Source organism: Bacillus rossius, chromosome 1 (genome assembly GCF_032445375.1).
Source record: "Bacillus rossius redtenbacheri isolate Brsri chromosome 1, Brsri_v3, whole genome shotgun sequence".
NCBI lineage: Eukaryota > Metazoa > Arthropoda > Insecta > Phasmatodea > Bacillidae > Bacillus > Bacillus rossius.
This window is the reverse complement of record NC_086330.1, coordinates 343,511,201-343,537,316: the sequence shown is the minus strand read 5'-3', so window position 1 is coordinate 343,537,316 and position 26,116 is coordinate 343,511,201. Positions and strand designations below refer to the sequence as shown.

Below are 26,116 nucleotides of genomic sequence, written 5' to 3'. Positions count from 1 at the left end.
CCTGCATGGCTCAAACCCTGCATGATTAGGCGTACATATAGGCTTCGATCTGAGACGTATTTAGTCTTCCCTTAGTTTAAGTTAGGTTAAAAAAATTAAAATTTAAAAAAATAAGTCTAAAACTATCAGTTGAGAGCCTTCTGCAGTGCAAAGCGAAACCACGGTACAATCTATACCACTTTGACGCGAATCAACCTCAAAAGCCAACATAGATTGTTTACCCTATAATAACTTATTTTATATGTAATACATGTATGGACATGTTCGGGCATACGTAATTTGTGAAGTAACGTTCACTCTTGGAAAAAAAACTCTAAGTTTCCGTCATTTATCTAGATATTATGTGATATGTTATAATATAAAAATTTAAATTTTGAAACAGTGTTTTAAACTTTTAAATATTCTAAAATAATATATTTAAATAAAAAAGTCAAAATCTCGCTGTGTGATCGAACGCAAGAAAAAAAAAATTCTGCACCTGGTTTGAAAGGCCAAAATTTTACTAAACGCTGTTTTTCACCTGCGCATTCAAAAAAAACTTTACTGCGGGGTCGTTCTGGGAATGTGTACGATGGATGTATATTTTTACAACTTTAGCCCCGAGACTTTAATCACGTACCTACTCTAATGGCCTGTAATAACCGCTCCCCACAGGAATTTGTGAGAGGCGAAAGATAATTGCGTGTCTCTCCCCCCCCCCCCCCCACAACTTTTTTTTCCTTTTCCAACATCACGGTATGGCTACCACGGACCAAGGACCATCTTATTCCCCTTGGTCAGATAGTCGTGGCTGTTGTAAAAATTTTCGACGGGGGGGATGGGGGTAGAGGGATATGGGCGATTAAGTTTACGCTTTCAATCCTCTGAAAAATAGTGCGTAATTATACAGCACTGAGGTTAGTTAAACGTGAAATGACAGTATGGAGGGTTATTGTTTCAGTGACTTCTGTGTTATGGACACTAGAAAGTTGTCACTTTCACCAAACACACTGGAGACATACCGGACAGCTCTCGACTAACAACTCAGGAGAGAGTGTTAAAAATAAACTAGCGGCAAAAGGCGTGACTGCAAAAAAATATATTATAGATAAATTGTTAAATTAATATTATATTATCTGGTGTCAAACATGCATAACTTAATTTTAAGCAATTCGAAGAACTGGAAGGTTTTATTTCCCCATACATCTGTATGATAAAAAAAAATTCTAAGAGAAAAGGAAGTTATTTGAGTTGGTACCATGAATATTAATCAGATATATTGTTCATACCATGGAGGGTATAAGTAGTAAGAAGCAGAATAATACCTCCATAGTTCATAGTGGGCATACCGTCTGCCATCTATCGGGCTGACAACACCAGGTTTTCACCCAAAAATCTTGGAGTATTAGTCTGGACTGAGTTTGCTTTAACCGAGCGAAAACAAATGAGCAAAGAAAGGTCAACAAAAAAGTTCCGTAACAGGTTTACAAGGCAGCTGTTAACATTCTTTAGTAATATTATGGAGTTGGGAATTGTCAGGAGACGGCTTGCTGTGACGTAGCTGAAGCCATTTTTTAACCTCGCCATCGTCAAATATTTCCGCCCAAAACATTGTGCGTCAGATGATGGTTAGTAAGTATGAATTAAAATCTCCGTTGTTAAAAAAAAATACTTTGAAATTAAGTCATTAAAAATGTTTCCACAATGCAAAAAGAACACTTCAGCCAATGTTTTGGGCATCCAACCAATGTTGCACAACATTTAAAGGAATTTAAAAAAACAGCCTCTACACTGACCATGCAATTTTGCAGACGTAGCCACCCCTTGCTTAATACACTAAACAACAGTCATGTATAACAGTTCCGTGTTGCGCTGGAACAGTGATACGGTTCCTTTAACCAAGGAGTGGTCATGCAAGTATGCATTACTGCAGGCATAATGATTGAAGCCGCGTTTTGTCAAGTTTCCAAGACATCTAAAACATTGGGTGAATTGTAATGTTTGCATTGTTGAAACAGTTTTGAAGGACTGCCACTGTGTTCAACGACGTAAATTCTAATTCATACTTATCGATAGTCATCAGGCGTGGTTAAAAACCACTTCCGAAACGTTTTGGGTGTCTGTGAGGACTTCAACTATTTCACAGCATGCCATCTCCCCTGAAAGTTCCTAACTTCATGCCTCTAACCTAGCTCATTGTTGTCCCCGTAGGTACCAACAGTCTATGTAGAAGATTCGGGCTTTTACAACCAATTAATTCTTCACGACTTTTCAACAGAACCTACGGTGTGCACATAACTTAGTATTCGGACCTTTTAAACCTCGTTGTTATAAATTTCATAAGCATCTATCATGAACGTCGTATAATTCACGTTGATTTAATTGGCGATAGATAGTCTCGAGGACTGAAACATTTACCAAAATTTATAACGGACCTAAACTTACATCTGGATGTCCCCATTCAGGAAAGTTAGAAAAAAATCATGGAAAAGTAAGGTAAGACGGTATTGGTCAGAAAATTTCAGAAAATTTACTTGAATCCTGGAAAAGTCATGGGTATCACCTAGTGATAGTAATTTGAGGGGAAATGTCATGCTCCATTTTATCATCACCAGACTATGAAAGTATTTATTTTCAGATTATGTTTAAGTGTATAGTGCACTTTAGCAGACGAAAACAAAATGGCAGCCTCCAGCAGACGAAAACAAGATGGCAGACATGACTTCATACTAGCTGGCGATATAGGTATATACCTTGTCATTAGAGGTGGGAGGTAGGTCTGCTGGCGGCTTCATAGAGAAAGGATCGGTCGCCATTTTTAATCAAATAACCTCGCCAGGTTCGAACCAAGGACCCAGTGACGTAAGTGCATTTTAAAAATAATGTTTTATTAAAATTTGATTATTAATTTTGTTTATAAATTTTACATTTTTTCCTAATTTTTCTGATAATAATTACGAATTAAGAAATGGCAGTTGTAACGAAAATTGCAACAGTAACATCATGATTAAAAATGGCAGAAAGTTCTAAAAAACCCAAATGGTGGAATACAAAATGGCGAATCCAAAATGATGGATCCAAGATGACATAATCTAAGCTGGTGGATCCAAGATGACAGAATCCAAGCTGGCGGATCCAAGATAGCCCCTGGGGTCAAGGTCAAGGTTATCCAAGATGGCCGCGGTGACGTCACAATCCAAGATAGAGGACTGGTACCAGGCACCACAACCTGAAGCCTGGGCCAGGGGGAACTATTATATACTACTCAGGGACCAGCGTCTATCGGAGCCCAGGGACTATCAATCCCAATGGACTGGAAGGTCCCCAGGGACTAGAGGGACCCATGGACTAGCGGAACCCAGGGATAGCGGGACCCAGGGACTAGCGGGCCCAATGGACTAGCGTGGTCCAGGGATAGCGTGGCCCAGGGACTAGCAGGCCCCATGGACTAGAGGGGCCCAGGGACTAGAGGGACCCAGCTACTAGCGGGGCCCAGGGACTAGCGGGCCCAATGGACTAGCGTGGCCCAGGAACTAGAGTGGCCCAGGGACTAGCGGGCCCCATAGACTGGAGGGGCCCTAGGGACCAGCGGACCCCATGGACTAGCGTGGCTCAGAGACTAACGGGACCCAGGGACTAGCGCAGCCTAGGGACTAGCGGTCTCCAGGGAATAGCGTGGCCCCATGGACTGGAGGGTCCCTAGGGACTAGCGGGCCCCATGAACTAGCGTGGCCCAGGGACTAGCAGGCCCCATGGACTGGAGGGACCCTAAGGACTAGATGGGTCCAGAAACTAACGGGTCCAGGGACTAGGGGGACCCCATACATTTTTATTTTACTTGTTTTGTTTTTACTCCGATGTAAATTAATGAGAAAAATTAAGTATTTAATTTTTATTAGCACGTAATTCAAATTTGCTGGTCAATTCCTTTTGTATTTCAATAGAATTTTCATGATTTCTTACCATAAAATTTTTCAAAAATGTTTGATGTCCTACCTAAACTCTATCATTAGCATTTACATATCAAAAGAACCAACTCGAGTATAATTTATTTGGAAATAAAAATATAATTTTTAAAAATACTTTAGGAAAACTACCGCAGAAATATTAATTTGAAGGTTGGTTTAAAAACTTTGTTTTAAATGTGTTTTTTTTTTTTTGTTGTTGTTGCAATATTCCGTGGTCAGGCTATTACACTAGTCCCAGGACCCCCGATAAGGCCCTTCTTCGATATTTGAAGCCCCCCAAAAGTAAATGGTTGTTTTCCGCAAAGTAGGCCTACAGGATGTCCATAAAATTATGTCACTGTCTCAATTGTATATTCTAATAACACTTTCATTTAGACTTTTTACAACATATCATACATCAAATCGAAGGTAAACTAACATAGTTTTTCTTACAAATGTTCAATATGTGCACCTTTGGTTATACAGTCACACATCCAACCCAAAGTCCAATTCTTCCCACACTTGGGTTAACAAGTCCGAGTAATGGAATGAAGCAATAACCTCTTCAATTCTGTCTCAACCCTGTCAAATCTTTAGGTAACGGTGGAACGTAGACACGATATTTTTTAAACCCCAGAGGGAAAACAATCCGCAGGTGAACGTGGAGGCCAGCGAAAAAAGAGCTCTGTCGTCTCGACCATTACGACCAATCCAACGGTCAGGGACTTCGACGTTCAACCACTCTCGTGCAAAGAGATTCCGATTGGGAGGGGCTCCATCCTGTTGCCAAATAAAGTTTACAGGTTCGCCCTTTACTATCTGGGGGAGAGAGCCATTCTTCCGTGCTGAATGCGAGAAAATAACAAAGAAGTACTCACGCGCCCGCTTATAAAAAAAACTGTTTGAGTTACTCTTCAATTGTGAATTTCGAACCAACACTCAACAACGCTTATTAAAATTTATAACTGGGACATTATTTTATGGACACGCTGTATAAGACTGCCACTGGGGTTACAGGAACAACGAACACCCTCTTCGCCTGCTTACCAGTCTTTCCGGGAGCCTCCGCCCCCGACGTGAATTCCATTGGCGGGGGAGGGCAAGCGAGAGAAAAAAAAAAAAGAAAGAAAGGAAAGTAATTACTCTGGAAGTTTTTTTTCCCCGGCGAGATAGTAAAGTCTCTCTTTACGGCGGCACGTACCTCGCTTATTGACTACATTTCCTAGCGGTAGCAAACATTCGTTTCGACTCCCCGGGTTTTTTTTCCTTCTTCTTCTTGTTCTTTAACTTTTCTTCTGTTCCTCGGCAGAACACACGTCGCCGCGCTGGCTGTAAACGCCACGGAAAGGTGGGTGGTGCGAGGGAGTTGGAGGGAAAAATACTCTGGCGAGGATAATTTAAAGTTGTAATTATTAACTCCGACCAACCCTACCTACCCCCCTCCCCCGGGCCTTTTTTTTTTCCGTGTACACCATTTCCTCCTCTCTTACCCTTGTAAACATTCGCGAAGCGGCGAAGGACGAAAGGTTTAAATTACTGAGCGTCCCTCTTGATATCGTTAAATAGTCTACTTTCCTGCGCACTAAAGGGGAAAAAAAAATACCTGTCACCTCTTTCCTTTCCCCCCCCCCCCCCCCCCGCCTCCATTTTTTTCCTTTTCCAGGTTTAATAACTCGGAAGTAATTTCCAATTTCGCGATAGCCCCGTAAACTTCCATTCTTTACTCCACTCAGATTAGAAATAAAGAAGAAAATGAAAATTAAAAGTATTTTCATAATTGCGATTTAGCGCTAGCTAATTTTGCAGGTCTGCTCTTATCACGTGTTGGCGTACCTACAGCCGTATTATTTGTCAAATATTTATCAAATTACTTTGGGCAATGTTTGTACATGTGAAACCATCTACTTTTTTTTCCTTGCATGTGTTAATTTAACTTTATGTTAAGTTTAGAGCTTTCCATGTGTTACGTCTTGTGGAAAAAACCGGCACATATTCTGGCGTTCAGGACTTTCACACTGTTTAACGTATTATAAAAGTTGTAGGACTTATAATTTTTTGTTTGTTTAAGATACAGTCACATTTAATCGCTACACTATAGAAATTGTTCTAGAAATTCACAATCTCTTACATGGGCTACCTTTGTTCCGAATTTCTCCATATCGGTTCTGTAGTATCGACGTGATAAACATCCAAACACCCATAGCCTACTTTCACATGTACCTATAACGTTTTTAGGATAAATCTAAAAGGAGAATGCGTAAATAAATTTAAGAAACTAAGCTGTAATTATTACTCAGCTGTGAAAACAAAGCCAAAGCAGCACTAGTGAGTTTATGTACTCTATTTAAACATTTATTTATTCACGGCCAAATTCAGTTCTGGCTAATACAATACAAGTTAAAAGAAACTGATATGATAAACAATACACTGCAGAACTTTAAACTTGCCGTTACTTACGTTATGCAATTGTAAAGAAACACCCCCCCCCCCCCCCCCCCCCCCCTAAAACGACCATTCTCATTTTAAATGTCATGAAAATGAAAGAGTCCTTGTAAACGTATGTATGAATTTTGTGTACCTGAATTGAGTTCTTAATTCTCGTTTCGTGATGATGCACGAAATTTTCTGTGAGATTTTGAGGAGCATTTTGGGCTATTACTATGTTCAATTGGATGACGCGATTAGTCGAACTAAAAAAAAATGTTCCAGTTTAACTTATAGGTAAAATATGTTTGTATGTGTATATATATTACAGAAGCAAAATAATCTAGTAAGCCGCTGAGCGTAGCCGCACCTATTGTTTGTTCGACAGGAGCCCCCAATGTCTGGACTTGGCACGCTGTTGCCCGGTGGGTCACGTGCCGTGCGGGGAAGCCGAGGTTGCAGGCGTAGCCCGGCCCCTGGCAGGACGGAGCGCGCGCGGTCCAGAGAGGCAGAGAGAGACGGGGGATGCTGCGCTGGACCACACACGTCGAAACAGCCCGCGGGGGCCCAAGCAACGGGTTGGGGGAAGGGGGGAAGAGAAGAAAGGGCAACATCGTTAGTCGGCTAACTCGTACACAGGTTTAGGAATCACGCCGAGCGCATCACCCCCCCCCCCCTCCCTTCCCCAACCCCTTCACCCACAACACTTCTTTCTGCATCCTCCTTGATTACTTTTTATTCATTCCGTCTTTCGTTTCCTCTCTTTCTCTCTCTCTCTCTCCCCTCTCTCTCTCTTCTTAACTTAGTCGGTACATCTGTTCCGGTGTGTTTTATTGTACTCTCCGACGTAATCGTAAAACGCCTAAACAAATTTTACTCTGCGGAAAAGATCTGATGCACCTGAATGCTGACTGATCTTAGTCCTTATCAGGATGTTTTTTGTCCTTCTTTCATTAATACGCGGAGGAAAAATAAGTTGACTTCCGTTGGATATAATTTAACGCTCTGTCCATCATCTCGCCACTCGCCGTTATTTGTTACATCGGAAATATTTTCCACCCAGAATAAAACAACGGTAAATATAATACCATCAATATAAAAAAGTTACTAAAATTTTTGCTCTCTTTTCAGTCTACTGTTTTTCTTCTTTTGTCAACGAATCCTATCCATGACACCAGGGAAATTAAAAACTATGAAGGAAACACTTATAAAAAATAAACATTCGTTGTAAAACTTATCTTTATCTTTATGGTAGCAAATAACGTGTTATAAGTAGAAGGCTTTAAAAATATTGACATTTAACACATTTTCCATTCCTACTATGTAGGCAGGAAAAAAATTTTCAGCCAGTTCCTTTTCCACTTATTCTTGCTAGAACAAAGTAATACAATTGTACTTATATAATTAGGGACACCTGTATTTCGCGAATACTTTTCGTGTCAATGTATGTCACAAAACACTGTAGCTTTTTCTTAGAGTAATGGCGAATCGTGTGCGTGCAGCAGTACGGTATACACATTCCCATTGGCCCCGTCAAGTGCGGGAAAACACCTCTAGCCGACCACAGCCAATAACTACAAAAAAAAAACTACGGTGTTTTGCGATGTAGGCTACCTAGACACGAAATGTATTCGCGAAATACAGGTGTCCCTATATAAAATCTATTATGCTCAAAAATATAAATTTTCATGAAGAATGTATGATTTTTTTTACTATAAGGGCACCTTTCAAAATAATCTGCTAAAAAAAGGCGAATAAAAAAGGTAATGTGCAATCATTATGAAATGTAAACAGCAGGACCTTCTCATCAATGCAAGAGCACACAAATGCCAAAAACTGGGTATAGTATACTTCCATAAATAGCTCATGCTCTAAAAATAACTCTTGTAGCTCTTTCACATTTTCCTAGACTGGAAATACTGTAATTAAATTTTTTTTAACGACATGAAAAATCATCAAAGTTTACTGCATGTGGCTGTTGTGTCCTCGCCTGATAACATCCCTCACCCAAGCCACTTAGCCGACGTTTCATCGACGAAGCTTCTTGGAAATCGATTTTCACGATCGTTTTTACTTTATCTCATGCACTGCCCATTTTCACTCCAAATGTATTAATTCAGAAACATATATAATGCTTAATAAATAATTTTTTATCAAAATTATTATTTTTTTAAGTTAATGCGTGGGATATTTTTCTGTGATTGAGAATCTTATTTAATGGGGATATTTTAAGCAATTCCTTTTTTTATGCGTTTGTAATTTCTCAAAATATAATTATAATGGATTCTATTTACCCAACTTTGGGTCTTAGGTACATAATACCTTTGAATATATATACTGTATAGAAGTCGCCAGCCCAGGTTAAAATTTCTAATACGGTTTTGAGGTAGTTGGTTAATTCACCGCCGCAATCGCCACCATCTCTAGGGCATCGACTTGTGGTGGTCCCTAGCGGACAAGTGTCGAACTCTTCAAACACCCCTTCCCCTCCCGTTGAACGACCTTGAGCTGCAGTGAATGATAGGTGAGGGGTGCGGGGAATGACAGCGGGCGACAGTGCTGCGCTCTAACGTGTACATAACAACTAAGACGATACAGGGCGTTACGGCAGCGCACTGCAGCGGTGAAGTTCCCAAGCTGCTCTTCATACGCTTCTGAAAAACGTAGAGTAAATCCTATCCACTCGCGACTTCTATACAGTATATATATTCAAAGATAATACTAAGCTTCTTAAATACAAAGCTTCTTAAATACAAATTTTTAAAAAATTATCAAACATAGTTTAAAAAAAAAAAGTTCCAGGTTGTTATTTACGTCATTTTTTTGTTCATAAAGGCCTACGTTGTATTTTTTTTTTTTTGCTTTAAATGGAACATAAATATTCATGTAAAATGACAGATACTAGTAAATTTATACAGTATTGTACTGTATCACTACAAAACAGTGTTCGCAGTAATACTGGGTTCGAATTCTTACCCGGGCATTTATGCTTTGTGTAATCCCAGTTCCCATTAAAGTTAAAGTTATTAAAGATATTTGTAAGCAGTTCCTTGAATAATTTTCCAGTATTAACTGCATCCATTTTATGCTTGATACAACAAAATAAAGTCAAATTGTTCAATAATAGATTATATTTTACATAGTTTTAAAATTTTATGCTTGAATGAATCATCAATTAAAATATAAAATTATGCCCAAATTTTCTTAAGAAATACTCAGTATTATCTCGAAAAACGTATTTCATATATGCATAAATAACCATAGCCATTGTTGTACAAAGATTCAATAAATTTCCTGTAGAATTACAAACTATTTCTTGGCAAATGTTTTCCAAAGTAATCTTTTGTAAAAATAACATATATTCAGGGAACGGTTTACAATTAATTTTAACTATTGGAGGAACTGGGACAACACAAAGCATGCATAACTGCCCGGGTAAGAAAACGAACCCAGTATTGCTGCGAACACTGTTTTGTAGTGTTACAGTTTGTTTTCATACAAATTTAAAAATATCTGCAATTTTACATGAACGTCTCTGTTCCATTTACAAAAAAAAAAATATAAAAAATAACAGCGTGGGTTACACATACAAAATTGCTCCTATAATCACTTCTGAAATGTTTCTCCACAAATGTCTAGAATTAACAAAAATAATTCTCATAAAACTCCAAATTCGTGAGTGAAGGTGTCAAAGGAAATTAAAAGAACATGTGTGTTACAGCCCATAACTACGTCCTTAAAACGTAAAGAAAGTTAAAAATTTGACTGTTGACATGCAAACAAACATAGTGTTTCCTCTCCCGAAATTCGATTGTCATTTATGTATTCATCTACTAAAAATTAATTTACATAGCCTATAATTAAAAAATTACTGAAAGTGAAAATAAAAATTTGTATTACACACAGATTTGCATGTTATTATAAACACAAAATGAAAATACGATCAAATTAAAAGCGCGGAAGCCTACTACAGCGTAGAAAATCATGGGTCTAAAATTAGTATCAGATTCAACCAAAATAACTATGAACTATCAAGGGCTAATAATGGCTTGTTTAATTAAAATTCGTTAACATAACATACATTAAAATGTGTTCTCAATTAGCAAACTAAAGTCTTCTTGATGTCTTGCGTCAGCATTTAGAATATGTCCTAGCTCTTACTGCTTTTCAGTTATATTCACCTCAAAAACTTTTTAAAAAATTGGTAATTTATATAATCTTTCACGTACGCCCCCTGACCCACGCATCTGGACTTTTTTTTTTTTTTTTTTTTGCAAAGTGTGACGTGACATCAACAGCGAAGTCACTAGAGACGGGATAGCGGTGATGGGAATCCGGCAGGTCCTATACGCCACACATAGCAAGAGGCGCCAATCCATATTCTGCCTGGAGTGATTTCGGTTGAACCAACAGTAAAAAAAAAAAAAAAAAAAAAAAAAAAACAGAAATCAAGATCGCTTGAACTTGTATTCGAACCCGGGTTCTCTGTTATTCGAGTCTTAACAGCTCATCCTGCCACACGTAACATTCGAAAACATTTAAAAAATTTGAAACAATATATATATTTTTGTGGTTAAATGTATTTTAATGTATACACACAAAATGTGTGAAAAATTTAAACTTCCCTTATTTTTTTGCGTAGTACATGTAATTTTGTGACAGACATACATACAGAGCAGAGACTAGTGTAGGCTAAGGGTCCCGTTGTTTTTTGGGGACCCCACATCCCTTGAGAAATCGTTTGATTGATGGAGAACTAGGGAAGTTTTGCTTGGAGCGCCACTTCTTTTAAGGGGGAGGGAGGAGTAGTTTGCAAAGGCGGGGAGGGGTTGAGGTGAGGGTAAGTTCCGTGGCCATAATGAACAGGTCCATGGCGAGGCATTGCAGAAATGCTGACTCGCAACCAGGAGACGCTCTCTCTCTCTCTCTCTTTCTTTCTCTCTCTCTCTCTCTCTCTCTCTCTCGCTCTCTCGGTGACGCCTGAATCAGTCTCGGCAATATCGGGCGGCGCGCGCAGCAACCCCTTTCAGTCACGCCAGGAATGCAATTTCGGCGCTTCGCGCACCACCCTCCCCTTTCTCACCCCACTCCCAAATACGTCCTCTCACCATCTCCCCTCCCCATACTCCCCACCCAAGCGCGGGGGAGATTGAATTACTCCGTATCAATCCCAGCCCCTAAACATCGGCGCGGCGACCAGGGTACAGTGCGCGGCAGGAAGCTGTGACCGGTTCCCAGACACTTGGGACATGACTGTACCGCCTGTCCTCCAGCACACACTGTGTGTAGGGCCAGGTCGTAGAGTTGCACACTGTGAGTAAGTTCGGGTCGTAGAGTCGCACACTGTGTGTAGGACCAGGTAGTAGAGTCGCACACTGTGTGTAGGGCCAGGTCGTAGAGTCGCACACTGTTTGTAGGACCAGGTAGTAGAGTCGCACACTGTTTGTAGGACCAGGTCGTAGAGTTGCACACTGAGTAAGTTCGGGTCGTAGAGTCGCACACTGTGTGTAGGACCAGGTAGTAGAGTCGCACACTGTGTGTAGGACCAGGTCGTAGAGTCGCACACTGTGTGTAGGACCAGGTCGTAGAGTCGCACACTGTGTGTAGGACCAGGTCGTAGAGTCGCACACTGTGTGTAGGACCAGGTCGTAGAGTCGCACACTGTTTGTAGGACCAGGTAGTAGAGTCGCACACTGTTTGTAGGACCAGGTCGTAGAGTTGCACACTGTGAGTAAGTTCGGGTCGTAGAGTCGCACACTGTGTGTAGGACCAGGTAGTAGAGTCGCACACTGTGTGTAGGACCAGGTCTTAGAGTCGCACACTGTGTGTAGGACCAGGTCGTAGAGTTGCACACTGTGAGTAAGTTCGGGTCGTAGAGTCGCACACTGTGTGTAGGACCAGGTAGTAGAGTCGCACACTGTGTGTAGGACCAGGTCGTAGAGTCGCACACTGTGTGTAGGACCAGGTCGTAGAGTCGCACACTGTGTGTAGGACCAGGTCGTAGAGTCGCACACTGTGTGTAGGACCAGGTCGTAGAGTCGCACACTGTTTGTAGGACCAGGTAGTAGAGTCGCACACTGTTTGTAGCACCAGGTCGTAGAGTTGCACACTGTGAGTAAGTTCGGGTCGTAGAGTCGCACACTGTGTGTAGGACCAGGTAGTAGAGTCGCACACTGTGTGTAGGACCAGGTCGTAGAGTCGCTGCAGTGCACCCCAGCCAGTATGAACACTGTTACGTTCTTAGAATGATTCTTACACTGCAGAAGATTGATTAAATCAATATTTTGGACATACTGTACGTCATTGCTAGTTTACACTGCGTGCCAAAGAGATAACATGAAGAACCCGAATTTGAAACTTTTTTAATTGCGTGGATTTCCTAAATACACCTTTTTTAAAATAGATTTTTTTTTGTTTATGTACTTTGTGGTTCAATTATAGCTAAAAATTTAGAAAAAAGTTTTCCTTTGAAAGCATACTATTTAAAATTGTCTACACACCTAATGACATCATCAATTTGTTCGCTGGAAGGGTTTGAGTACCATATTTCACCTTTAAAGAAATGGCAATACACAAACACACACACAATAAAAGCCAAAATCAGAGGATGTCAAATGTTAAATGGATAGACAACACAGAAAATTCCATGGAAATAATATTTCAGAACAATATCATAGCACAGACGAATATAGTGGATTGACATAGACGAGTCAGTTGCAACAAAAACAGTAAATACAGATAAAAACAACAACATTTAACAACACAGCGACAGACAAGGGAACCAAACCATGATACTAAACATATAATCCGGTCAACACAACGATGACACAGCGACGCATATGCGTACCCAGCGATGAAATGAAGCACGTATTCTGACAACATGACAGCACAGACGAACACAGAATGCTTTCTAAGACAAAACATTTTTGATTCATTTGCTAGACGTTTTCTTTCCGTCCCAAAACGTTGTCAGTTGCAACTTTTGTAAACTGTACGAATGCATGGTTAAAGTCTACGTCATGTAACTTTCTGTAATATTTGACAATTCTCAATATCCCTTACAAAACAACACATGATTTATTTTAACGAACACTATCGCGTGAAGTTGTTTATTGATGTCGGAACAACATAACAATGCGTAGACCATTAGTACAGTTTTTTTTTTAAATTGTCAAATTTGAAACAAGCTAGATGGCATGGACTGTAAAAGCCCGAAAGTTGGTTTGATCCCTACCAAGTGCTGATAATTTCTCTTGACCTATCAGTATCGAGGATAGGCCTACTTTCTGAAAAATGACACGAGAGAGAGAGAGAGAGAGAGAGAAAATCCAATGGTTTGCCTACACTATATAATGCGCAGAACTCAACTCGCTCTGTAGCTAGAGACATGCAAAATTCGCGGATTCATTTCGCGATAGGCTGGCATCAAAACAACTACACGTTCGTACCGCTTCTGCGATTGACCCACATTTTATCTGGGGAACTGTGAACCAATGGGAAACACTAAACCAAGAAAGGGCCGAATTACGGACAGCCTAGTTGAGACGTCTCACGCGTCAGTAGCCACTGAACAGGTGTCATTTCCGCGAGTATTTAAAGGACTGTGGAGTCTATCCTAGAGGTAAATGCATCTGCGAATTTTGCAGGTCTCTATCTATAGCCTATCTAAATTCAGTTAAAGGTACCGTTGGAAATCTTGTCATTATAGCCTCTGGGCATAATAGTGTGAAGTAAAACTTTAAAACTGTCTTAATTTGTTCCCCGTGACTTGAAGGGCGTATTTCAAAGAGCAAAACAGAGAATACTTATATTCTTACCCAGATTCATAGGTAAAAGTACAAAACCATACATCCTAAATAAATATTATAGTTTTTTTGTGTGCAATCTCTCATACTTGAACAACAAACACGCATCAATTGCATTGATAACCGAAATGGGACTTTTTTAGTAGTCAAAACTACTTCGTTTAAATAATTTTGGCTCAAGTATAGCTTAGCTTAAAAAAATAAATTTTAGTTGAAAAATGTTTGCATTACAAATTTCACTAACAATTTATTAGTTAGAAAGTTTTAAGGACCATAATTCACATTTAAGAATGGACAAATTATTCACATCCTCATTAATTATTGTGTAATTATTACGAGGAATAAAAATATATTCTTTGTCGTCTACTTTTTTTATGCGATGTCTATTTTGTTGTACTTCATTGCTGATTTTGTCATTTAGAGTCTCATTAAGTGTCAGTGTTTGTATCTAAACCAATTTTTATTAAATAAACAAAAGTCGATGATAGATACTGAAAAGCTTTTAAATTTGTAATTTCTTCGAAATCTGTTCATTCGAAGAGAAGTTGATGGGGAAAGAAGGGAGGGAGCAAACACATACGCAGACACAGACGGGAACGTCATTTCATAATCTATTAAAAAAACAACCGTAATGTGATACAAACCACGTGACATGCAAACAAAGTTGTAGTCATGCTGTTTCATACAGCTGACTCACGTCCATCACAACAAAATTTCTGTCACAACATATGTTTTACGTTTTATACTTTTTTTAAAAATGTTACATCGTTGTAAAAACGAGTAGGGTGGACTGGATAGGATTGTGCCAGGGTACGATCGTGACAGTCGTCGTATTGGCGGAACTATAAGGAACACCAAGGGGAGGGGGTGCAAGGGAAGAGAGGAGCGGCGTGCCTGTCCGCACTTGTTCTACAGTATTGCGTCAGTCGGCTTGCAGAGTACCACATACTGTTTATCCATGAAAAGTAAGTTTTTTTGTTCGATTTCTTTGTGTGATTGTTTTTTTATGTATACAGATAGAGTGATAAGTGTTTTTTTCTCGTAAAAACATACATTAGTAGAGACCGGAAAAATTCGCGGATTCATTTCATGGCTGAAATTCAAATAGTTATACTTCAGTGCTGCCTCTGCTATTGGCTCACAACTCATATGGACGACTCTGGGCCAGGGAGAAACACTGTATCGAATCACAGGACGCTACGTTGGGACACCTCCACAAGACAGCAGCCAATGAGAGAGGGTGACATTTGACCGAGTGTACGTAGAACTATAAAGTTAATCCTAGAGGTCATTGAACCCGCGAATTTTTCCGGTCCCTATACATTAGTGATTAAATAGCAGTGATTACTTTGAACGTAGGTTATCCGGTGAAGTCATGGCAGTTCTTTTTTTTTTTTCGTGGATGAATGCAATGGGTACGGTTTTGCCATATTTTCTGCGTACAGTTGTGACATAAGTGAACTTTTTTTTTTTTGCTTTTAGATGGATCAAATGCCAAGGAAAATGTAAGCTGTGATACCACTTTGAGTGCACAGATGGTAGTCGCCATTACATTTGTAATAACTGTGAAGAGTCTGACTAGAGATCTCAGTAGGTTACTTTTTTAGAAGTAAGAACTTCCGTAGATATTATTGATTTTGAATTTTGTTGTTGCATGTTCACTTACAAAAATGTTTATTTAAGCTGTTATACAGCTGATGAGAATTTTAGTTAACTATTGGCTGATTAATATGAAGATTGTTAATAATAATTAAAGATGCTATAGATCATTATTAGTTATAAGTGATACAAAACTATGTTTACTGTAGTTTACCACAAAATGATTGTGTGACATTTTACGTGCCTTATAGATGATTTTAGACCACTTATGGGTATTTTAATCTTAAGATGACATTAAGTTTAGTAACCTATTGGCTGATTAACATGAAGACTGTTAATAATTAAAGATGCTACAAAGCCTTATTAGTTTTATAAGAGATTCAGATGTTTCTTTGTTACTGATGTATTTCATCACAAAATGATTGTATGACATTTATTACGTGCAATAAAGTTGATTAAAGACCATTTAAGTGCATTTTTGAACCTGTCACTTTCGACCCCAGGTACTGTCACAACCGTCCTTGGGGTGGGGACGATTGTGACATTTGTTTATTTTTTTTAAAAATTGCTCCTAAAAGTTAATCTGTGCACTTATAGACAAAATTGTAGTATTTATACGTACACAACTGTACATTTCACTAACAAACACACCTTACTTCCAGCTAACTGGAATGCTTAAGAAATTATGGGCGATCAAATGAAAATTGGCACAACCGTACCCAGTCTCCCTTACCTTTGCTATTTTGTTTAAAAAAAAATCCGCCTGGGAGCTCCCACCAAAAAAAGGTGGGGTAGGTATTCTGTGGCGGGACGTGGCAGTAAGCTTTTAACGTAATTATATTGTATAATTAGGAAGTTCATGTTAGCTTTCCTCCTCTCCCTGCAGAGTCTGGTTTGTTCTGCTCCTGTGAATGGCCCCTTTTGAGAATCTTCACAAGCTGGTCTTTCTTATAATCGTCGTTGCTTGTAAATATTTCGATTGTATAAATTCACCACATGCCTCGACGTTGTAATTTTTTCGCACTAATATTCGTAACTACGCCTCACAGTTGTTACATCATTAACCTTTTTCAAAAATAAAATAGTTTACTATTTTAAAGTTTAATAAATATTAGTTTAAATAGTTCACTATTTTCTAAAAAAAAAAAAAAAAAAAAAAAAAAAAAATTATTTGAATAAATTGGTTAACACGTGTGTCCGATACCTGCTGCTCTCTGAGTAGATTAATCACCCGGAATCGAACGCTCCAAACACTTGCCTGTTACTCGTAGTGACCTGCAAATATAAAAACAACTGTTAATAATGACGTATGCGTAAACCCTTACCCTACACACACAAACACACAGTAGACACACATATCACATATTTGTACCCTTTAATTTGGTAAAAACCTCTGCCTTGAAGTTTTACAAATGATATCATTGGCAACTAAATAACCAAAGATTTTCCTTGCAAAAGTACAAAAATTATAGTGCTGTCAGTAATTATCTACTTATATTTACGAATAAAGATGGTTAAAAATTATTCAGGGCTCTCTGTAAACTATGACGAGCTTTTTAAATTAACAAGCACTGAGTTTGAACACGAACTCACACGTATCATCTTAAAAACTTCAAAGAAATTGATAAGGCTACAGGAACCGTACTATATACATACATATATATATATAAACATACAACCATACATATATATATATATACATACATATATATACATATATATACATATATATATATAATCTAACTCCAATACATATGTCATGGATTATATTTTATAACAATTCAAAATCCGTCCTATTTTCGGTCCACTCCTCTTTTCAAACTGGCATCCCTGTTTATAAGCCGTAGTCACGTCCGGGTGAAAGAGGAAGTCTGGCAACTCTGCACTGACCACACGGTCAGATGTTGAGCTCATGACGATCGAGAGTCGGCGGAATGCAGTGTCCGCAGCGTTTCTTTACAGTAGTTGGCTCTTTGCTTGCTCTAGCAAAAAAAAAAAAAAAAAAGTGTTCGTTTTGTGAGCAATGAAATTCAGTTCTCGTGTGAGTGCGTTGAGCAGCAAGGACAGGAAGAAGTGTCGAAGGCGGTGTTGAGGGGGACGGGGGAGGGCGGGGGTTCGGAAGGCGAGAGGGCGTATTGGATCCGGGGTAGATTGCGGGTAAGTAATGCGACATCGGCAGCCAATACAGACACGCTCCTTCCTCGCCTGCAAGAGCGGCGCCAGTTCCAGTCCATCGTCGCGGCTTCGGGCGGATGCTGGAAAACTTCCACGCGATGCGATGGCTGAATCGGCTGTCTTTTCTTTCATTTCCCCCCCTTTCTCCTCCTCATGATACTTGAAAGTTAACCCCTCGCATACAGGCAAATCCATTTTATGCACACGTACTCTACTATCAGTGTTTGGACACTGAAGAATCTTGGTAATTTATCAAAACATGACAGCTAATAACAAAGCAGCTAACAATAGCTAAGGTGGGCGTAGATAGATCCCTGGGAGGGGGGGAGACACGTGCAAAACTCTCGGAGCGCCCACATCTCCCCCCCCCCCTTCGGGAAATTTCCGTAGGCCTCCCCTTGCGAATCCTACAAATTTGCGCCCCTGATAGCTAATATTTAAAATATTGCAATAATATTATTAGCTTCAAAATTTGAATTACATTTCATTAAACATATTTACAATAGTTCAGAAATTATTTATGGATATTTCATAAATTATTTATTCTTTAAAACAAAGTGAAATGTTCAGATTTAATTTACCAGTTTACGAAGCAAACTTCCTTATTTGGCTGGTGGACAAAAAACTTAAATTTAAATTTTTCAAAATTTTTAGTTCATTCAACGATAATAGGGGTTTATTTAATTTAGTTTTTTTAAACTATAAATTTTTTATATGTAAGATCAGGACGTCAGTTTCAAGCCTCTAAGAAGGAGAGAAATTTATGAAATTAGCATTCGGTTTGCTGAGCATCTACAGTTGCTTCACCAGTTTAACTCCTTACAAAGATATACTTGACAAATTTACGAATATATCTGTAAATTTACGAAGATCCATGGATTATTTTATCAGTGTACTTTGAAGATTTGTGGATACAATTTTTAACGGTAAAGCTTCTTTGTGTTTTTTCTTCTCTCTATCTCTCTTTTTTTTTTCTTGAGTCAACTTCTAGAATAGTTTCCTGCTTTTCCTCTAGTAAGAAGAGTTGACACGTTGCCATGTATATTATGAAGATCTTTCAATTCATTTAAGTTCCTTAAAACTTTAGTATCTCAACATTTCACTGAGCTACTAGAAAAAAAATTATTTTCTATATAAAATTCTCTTACACAACTGGGGCTCTGGTCTACAGTCCAAAGTACACTTGAAAGTGTTTTCCGTTAAATTTAATTTAAATGTTTAATGCTTGAGAGCCATTAATGAAACCAGTTCTAGATTATTTGTAAACTGACAGAAACAAAACACTGTCCATTGATCGCCAACTGAGCATCGATCACTCCAGTTCCTAGCTACTTTTTACCAGAGACTCCATTAATCTAACTTACTGTTGAATGAGTATATCTGTCATATAAATGGTGAGCTTATATTTGGGGAAGTTTCACACATTAGCGTTTCCTCTATAAAAAATATAATACAAAATTATATGCCTAAAATTAATTACCTTAAAAGTGCTTCAGAAGTCAGAGTTCTTCTCAGGGAAGTCGGAAAGCTTTTGAAAATGCAGGGAAATTTTTTCTAAGAAAAGAGGTTCTAAACATTTTTATATTAATCATAAATGGTTATTTTTACTCTTGTGGTAGTACATCCTAAAATCAGTGTTCTCAAATACTTGTGTCAATTAGTTCGAGGTTTTCCAGACATAATCCTGATAAGTATAAGATATCAAACTACTCATTTTTTGTACGTCATAAGTTTTTGTCATCTCGATTAGTGGTGCATGAGTTGCTTGAAGCAATTCCGCATAACTAGCGAAGATTTTATGTTACTTATGTTGATTGTTTGACTTTATGAGATGTAGTGAGCACAAAACCAAGGGCGGTTCCAGGAAGACTTTTCGGGAGGGGCTATCACACACAGAAAGGATGCAGTTGCAAAACATGACATCGAGGCTCCCTTCACACTGGCCACTGCGAGCGCGCCAATAGAAACGCGTCTCACCGTGGTGACATGAAACCAAACAGAACTATTCACACTGGTTCTTTTTCAATCAAGCCACTTCCTGCAATTAGCTATTTCTTCGAGTGATGGCGGATTCAAGTTTCCATACCGAAATGTTAATTTTAGAAGTGCAGGAGGGAATCGCAATCTGGTTCTTAATTAGAATTATTTATATACTATCCAAATTAAAAATTCAATATCTTAAATAAAAATGTGATATGTCCACCATTGCAATGACCTCGGCAGTCACTGCAGCGAAGTGGAGCAGATGCCATGACTGCTCCGCACCCTGAAATAAATAGTTACATTTATCCCTTGAAACCACAAGATTGAGTTTAAATCATCAATTTAACAAAATAATAATTAAAACATTCGAAATAATTATTGCCGGTATTAAATAAAAGTAATATATGCTGTCGGCTGTGTGACAGGGCGAAATACAACTTAACGAAGGACGACTTTCAAACCATACATGCTCGTTCTAGAAAAAGGTCATGCCCATGATGCTTCATGCTTATGATGGACGAAAAAGAGAACCAGGCTTGACCTTCTGGGATATACCTTTGGGACCGCCCCCATCTCTCTCCCGCAGGTAACCTCTAGTACCTGATATTCCTTCCTGTGCCGTGACGACAACTCTATTGGAAGATATACAAGGGGCACTTCAATGATGTCCAATATGGGGCGACAGGAAGTTTGAATATCTTAAATGACACAATGTGACTGCCACAAGAAAGTGCTGGAGCATATCAGCACTTCCAGGATTGATCTAAATATCTGGTGGTAGCCAAACCAAAACTCCAAGACTTGTGTAACACCCAACTGTCTCCCAGCAGCGGGGCCAAGTTCACCTATAAAGTCTTGGCTAGGTAAATCAAATTATTAAACATCTGGAACTTATCCACATCTGCAACACCTACCAGAGATATTTTTGAAATGAAGCCTAGATTCCAAGATGCTGACATTACTTTGACCTGGACTATTACTACTATTTTAGGAAGCAGATACATTGCGGAGAACCACGAAGTTATATCCGACACCTGGGAAGAGTTCAGGACTGCTTTCGAAACCAACTATAGATGGCAGAACGTACCACCTAACTATATGGCACCAAATAGAAAGAAGCAGAGAAAGATGGAATGTTACTGCTCCAGAAAAGGAAACTGGGAGGAGAGATATTCATGAGTCTTCTCTACATCACTAGAGCTAGTGCGACCGAACCTCTAGTCATTCTTGAGATACACACCTCTAGAGTATCAATCGAAACTCATTCAAATAATCGCCATGCAGCGAGATTATCTCGAAACTTGGGCTACCCAAACAACCAAATTGGCCCAGCCCCAAATAAAACTATCAAAGTTTTGGTTCTGTCCAAAACAACACAACATCTAATACTGTACAGCGCTTCACATAAAACAGGATGAAAATGAAATATATAATAATATAATGATTCTGTAGGAAAAGGAAGATGCCCACAAATGTTACCCCTGAGCCCGAGGGAAATGATCCCAGTTTCCAGGCTCAATAAGAAAAACCCTTAACCAGAGTATTATGAGAATACAGCATATTCGGTTAATGGAACTGAATTCACAGCCCATTCAGGACCTTAGCGACTCAGTATCTACCAAAAATTATTTGAGCAATAGTGTAATTTTTGCAACCAGGACTCATAAAGTCCGAGCCCTTGCCTTACAATGCCAATCATTCGTGCAATGCATCATTGCAGTTCAATAGATGAAGTTTTCGTGTCTAGATGCATAGGAACTACAATACGACATCATATAATCATACTGTTCACACAGCAGTGAGCGATACTATACTTTGAAGACAGAGCAATTCGCTTCAGACAAAACTTTCACCGAGCTTTCAACTAAAGCACCAAAGAACCTAATGCGAATCCCCAAACTAAAACCTAGGCAATCTACAAAAGCCAAGAAACTAGTAAGACCAACAAATGGACTCACATAAATTCTTACTGCACCCAGGATGCCCGAAATCCTAAGAAAATTCCCCTCAGGATGTCACCACCACTCTTCTCATACAAACACACTAAGGGGTCTACAACATCTTGCCGTCTCCGACTGTAAACTCCAGAGCGTAAGTTTTAAATCCTTCTACACCGGCCCCATTTTCGGTGCGATTGGAAGGAAACCACTGCATAACATAATCCTTTCGTTCCGAGTAACATGTTCTCGAGTTTTATGTTTCCTATCTTTGTAGTTGATGGTCCACATTTGCGCACCTATCCTCGGGTAGGAGGTACTATTCGTGAACTTTTCCAACATCGCTCGCACTGAGCTGTCTATGGACTAAATAAGCCAACTTTCTGCAAAACTATTTTACTAATTTATTAACCATGGGAATCTGTGGTAGGCCACATTCGTATCCACATAGGAAACGTGCTTGTGAGGGCCCTTCACCAATGCTTAACTCCACAGATAAATATTTTCTTGGGAAATATACATTGAAAAAAACTGAACTCAACAACTCGCGAGATGTGTCAAGCTGCTAGTATCCGCGCTTCGTAGTTTCCCGCATAGACTCTCTACCAGCTGCGAGTGTAATATTATCAGTTCATTTCAACCCCGAGACAGCCTATATGGCAGCACTTCTTATGAAGTACTCTACAGCTTACATCTTCAAAACTCATTTTATTTGCTCCTTTTATCATCTAAACTAATAGAAGTTTATTTTATAAAATATCTGTCATGTATTTTATTTTTTGTTATCTTTAAAAGATTTGTGCAATGGGAGTGCATGACTTGATGTAAGTTTTTGGACATACGCCATTGCTAAGAACTTTTTCTGTTGAAGAAAAACTAATAAATAAAATAAATAAATAAAAATAAAAATAAAAATACTCAAAAAAAGATACAAAAACACACAAAATTAAGCAAACAATTGCTGTTGTCAACAAGGATATGAACACCACAAAATATTCCGAAACAGGAATATGGTCAGCAAACAAAGAAAAAACAAAGAAAAATGTACTAAGAGAACGAAAAAATCCCCACAAATGATGACAACACAAAAATATTGAAACCCAAAATAATTCAGCACAACAGTTGAAGCGAGACAAAAAACATGACAAAACGAAAAAACAAACAAATACAATAGTTTTACCTAAACAGAAACAAGCGACGTTTCGGGAACTGCTATCTGCTCCCGTCCTCAGGCAGAGACGCACATGGTACGGAAACACAGTCGCACCTGTGTTTCCGTACCATGTGCGTCTCTGCCTGAGGACGGGAGCAGATAGCAGTTCCCGAAACGTCGCTTGTTTCTGTTTAGGTAAAACTATTGTATTTGTTTGTTTTTTCGTTTTGTCATGTTTTTTGTCTCGCTTCAACTGTTGTGCTGAATTATTTTGGGTTTCAATATTTTTGTGTTGTCATCATTTGTGGGGATTTTTTCGTTCTCTTAGTACATTTTTCTTTGTTTTTTCTTTGTTTGCTGACCATATTCCTGTTTCGGAATATTTTGTGGTGTTCATATCCTTGTTGACAACAGCAATTGTTTGCTTAATTTTGTGTGTTTTTGTATCTTTTTTTGAGTATTTTTATTTTTATTTTTATTTATTTATTTTATTTATTAGTTTTTCTTCAACAGAAAAAGTTCTTAGCAATGGCGTATGTCCAAAAACTTACATCAAGTTATTTTATTTTTTCTCCTCCTTATTTTTTATCATCCGACATATTGCATGGAAAACATACACTGATTGAGGAAAATTGTTGTATTATAATTATTTAAATTTCTTATTTTGTGTTAATTGATGTGGTGGGAAGTAAATGCATATAATGAAACAAAAAAAAAAAAGCAATATTTTGACCATATTGATGCAGGTCGGTCTCCACAGAGAGAGTGTAGGTGTGGTTACAACTTTCGGGAACACTGCTGATGATTATGATGATTTTACTCGGTGCCAGCTCTCATTAAAGCAGCCTCACACTATGAGGTGGGAGTTGACCCGTTTGCGCAGTGTGGCTTCCCAAGTATGTATCCACATTGAAGAACTATAGTGGTAGGAAGGCTAGCCAGAACTCTAAGGGGTCCACATATTGAAGACCTGTGACCACATCCCCGTATAGACCAGCTAAAATATTCTTGTGTGGACACTACTACCTACGAAAAAAAGATAACTCAATATTAATATTGCCATCGTCCGGGTTCTCGTGTTCGAGGCCGGGCATGTATCCTAGCGGGAAACTGGCTCTTATTGAAATTGTGTTCCGGGAGGGCGCCAGGTTAGCTCAGCGTCTAACCAAATTTGGGTTTCGTAGGTGTGTTGCCCCTGCGTGGCCTGCTAGGACCGTCGGCGAAGTTCGTGGTTGGAGGGGCCCCTAGCTGGTCTCACATCACAGGCCCTGTGCAGCATAATACACTGATTCCTAGCTGGGGAGGGAAGCTCAATACTGTAACAAACACGAACTTGAGATTTATACTGTCGCTGACACATCGCGCACGGAGGGTGTGGAGTAGTAGTTTAATCAGGTGAACGATTACAGGCGCAAATTACACTGACATTACACTTGCACGGCATACAAGGGATTACCCTACAAAATTACACTTGATTCAATATGAGTGCCCTGATGCACTGTCACTAGTTAAGTCCTCATGCCAGCCAAGGTTAAGGGAAAATTTGATTGGAGGCGGCCAATCTCGAAAATTGCTAATTTGGCGGCGCCCGTATTCACCTGTGTGAACCGCGGCCAGCAGTTAAATTAGATACAAAGTTTACACGTAGTTGTTGTTGTCGCCTGTGCACTCGACATTGAATAAACGTTCATTGGTAGCGGGAGTCGGCCTGTGCCATACGGTGAACTACCCCGCATAATGTCACGTGCGGGGAGTTTAAAGTTAAGTGGCTGGGTTAGGCCCTACACCGTAAAAGGACCGGGGTGCACGGGGAGTTAACGTAAACGAAGAAAATATGTTTGGGTTGTATGACTATAATTACTAGAAGTACTGTTCAGTGTGGAAAAAGGATGATGGCTCCCCGTGGAATGCATGTCCACCCCAGTCCGCGAGTCGCTCGGTACTGGCGTTTGGCCTTCGCGCGAGGGAAGGTCTCAGCATTCTCTCGCGCCAAAGTTGCTAAAGTTCTGCTATTCAAAAATTATTTTAATAATAAGAAGCTGAGAGCAGCTCTTAATTCATACATTAATTATCACTAATTAATCTATTGGCAGATGTTCTTTAATAATTATGGTTAATTAATTATGTAAATTAAGTTTAAATGTTAAGAGTCACACCAGAGACTGTTCGTCACTTGCTGACTGCTCCAGTGGCTAGGTATACATGAAAAACGGGAAGGTAATACTTATGTTAACACAACACTATAATTAATTAAGACTGAAGGCCGCAAAGGAGGCACTCACAAACTTATTATGGTAAGTTCACAGGTGAGTGACTCGGGCACTTCTGCGTCGCACTTTCCTTGGGCGGGGTTTTAATTAATAGTGAAGTTACTATTGACGTCGACCCAAGTGTCGCCCTAATTTCCGCAGTCCGTTATGTTGTGCCAACGCCTTCTCCTGCTCGGGGCAGAGGCGTGTAGTGTAGCGGGAACAAAGTGCAGTCAGTGCAAAGTGCAGTCAGTGCAAAGTGCAACGCGACGATCGGCCGCGAGCCGGAAGTGCAAAAGCTGCCCGCGCTGATATTCTGTGGGAGTTATGGAATCTGTTTATCTTCCCCTCCTGGGACCAATTAGTTAGTAAAACCATATTAATTATATTATATTTATAATACATTTTATAAACCATCCTTCCTGTATTGTTTGATAAGTCATTTTGTTTAATTCTTGTTGACGTCATACCGACCATGGCCTTTAAGCCCGTGCTCCGCACCGCCAGTACCATATCCCGTTTTCAGGGTGCGCCCCTCGCCCAGCCGGATTGAGTCAAGCGAGCACCTCGGGCGTGACCCCAATAGACATAGTGAAATTTAAAGTTACGGAAACCCGGAGGCTCGAACCCATAATTCAATTAAGGGAAAAGCTATTAGTACGAAATTACTAATTACCCGACATGTAATAAGTGCGTCGTAGCCACTCCGGGCGAGTACACCACGTACGGAGCAGACAACAAACCTCATTAACAGTCACCGCGGCCACTGGCCTTAATTAAAATGCCTGTGACTATGATCAAGTCAGAATAGGAGAAATCCCTCTAAAACAATTCACAGTGGGACAATATGTTAGTAAATTTACAG

General features: G+C 39.3%; 1 protein-coding gene across 1 annotated transcript in view; it reads right to left on the bottom strand.

Annotated features, from left to right (window-relative positions):
• The window catches only part of LOC134528259 (uncharacterized), a 72,409-nt gene extending 46,645 nt beyond the window's left edge, over window positions 1–25,764 (bottom strand). Inside the window, exons 1-2 of the mRNA XM_063361720.1 lie at window positions 25,726–25,764; window positions 6,721–6,883 (exon numbers count right to left, since the gene is read on the bottom strand). Of these exons, the coding sequence (XP_063217790.1) occupies window positions 6,721–6,883; window positions 25,726–25,764 (202 nt within the window). The remainder of the gene's footprint in view (window positions 1–6,720; window positions 6,884–25,725) is intronic.
• Window positions 25,765–26,116: the final 352 nt, after the last annotated feature.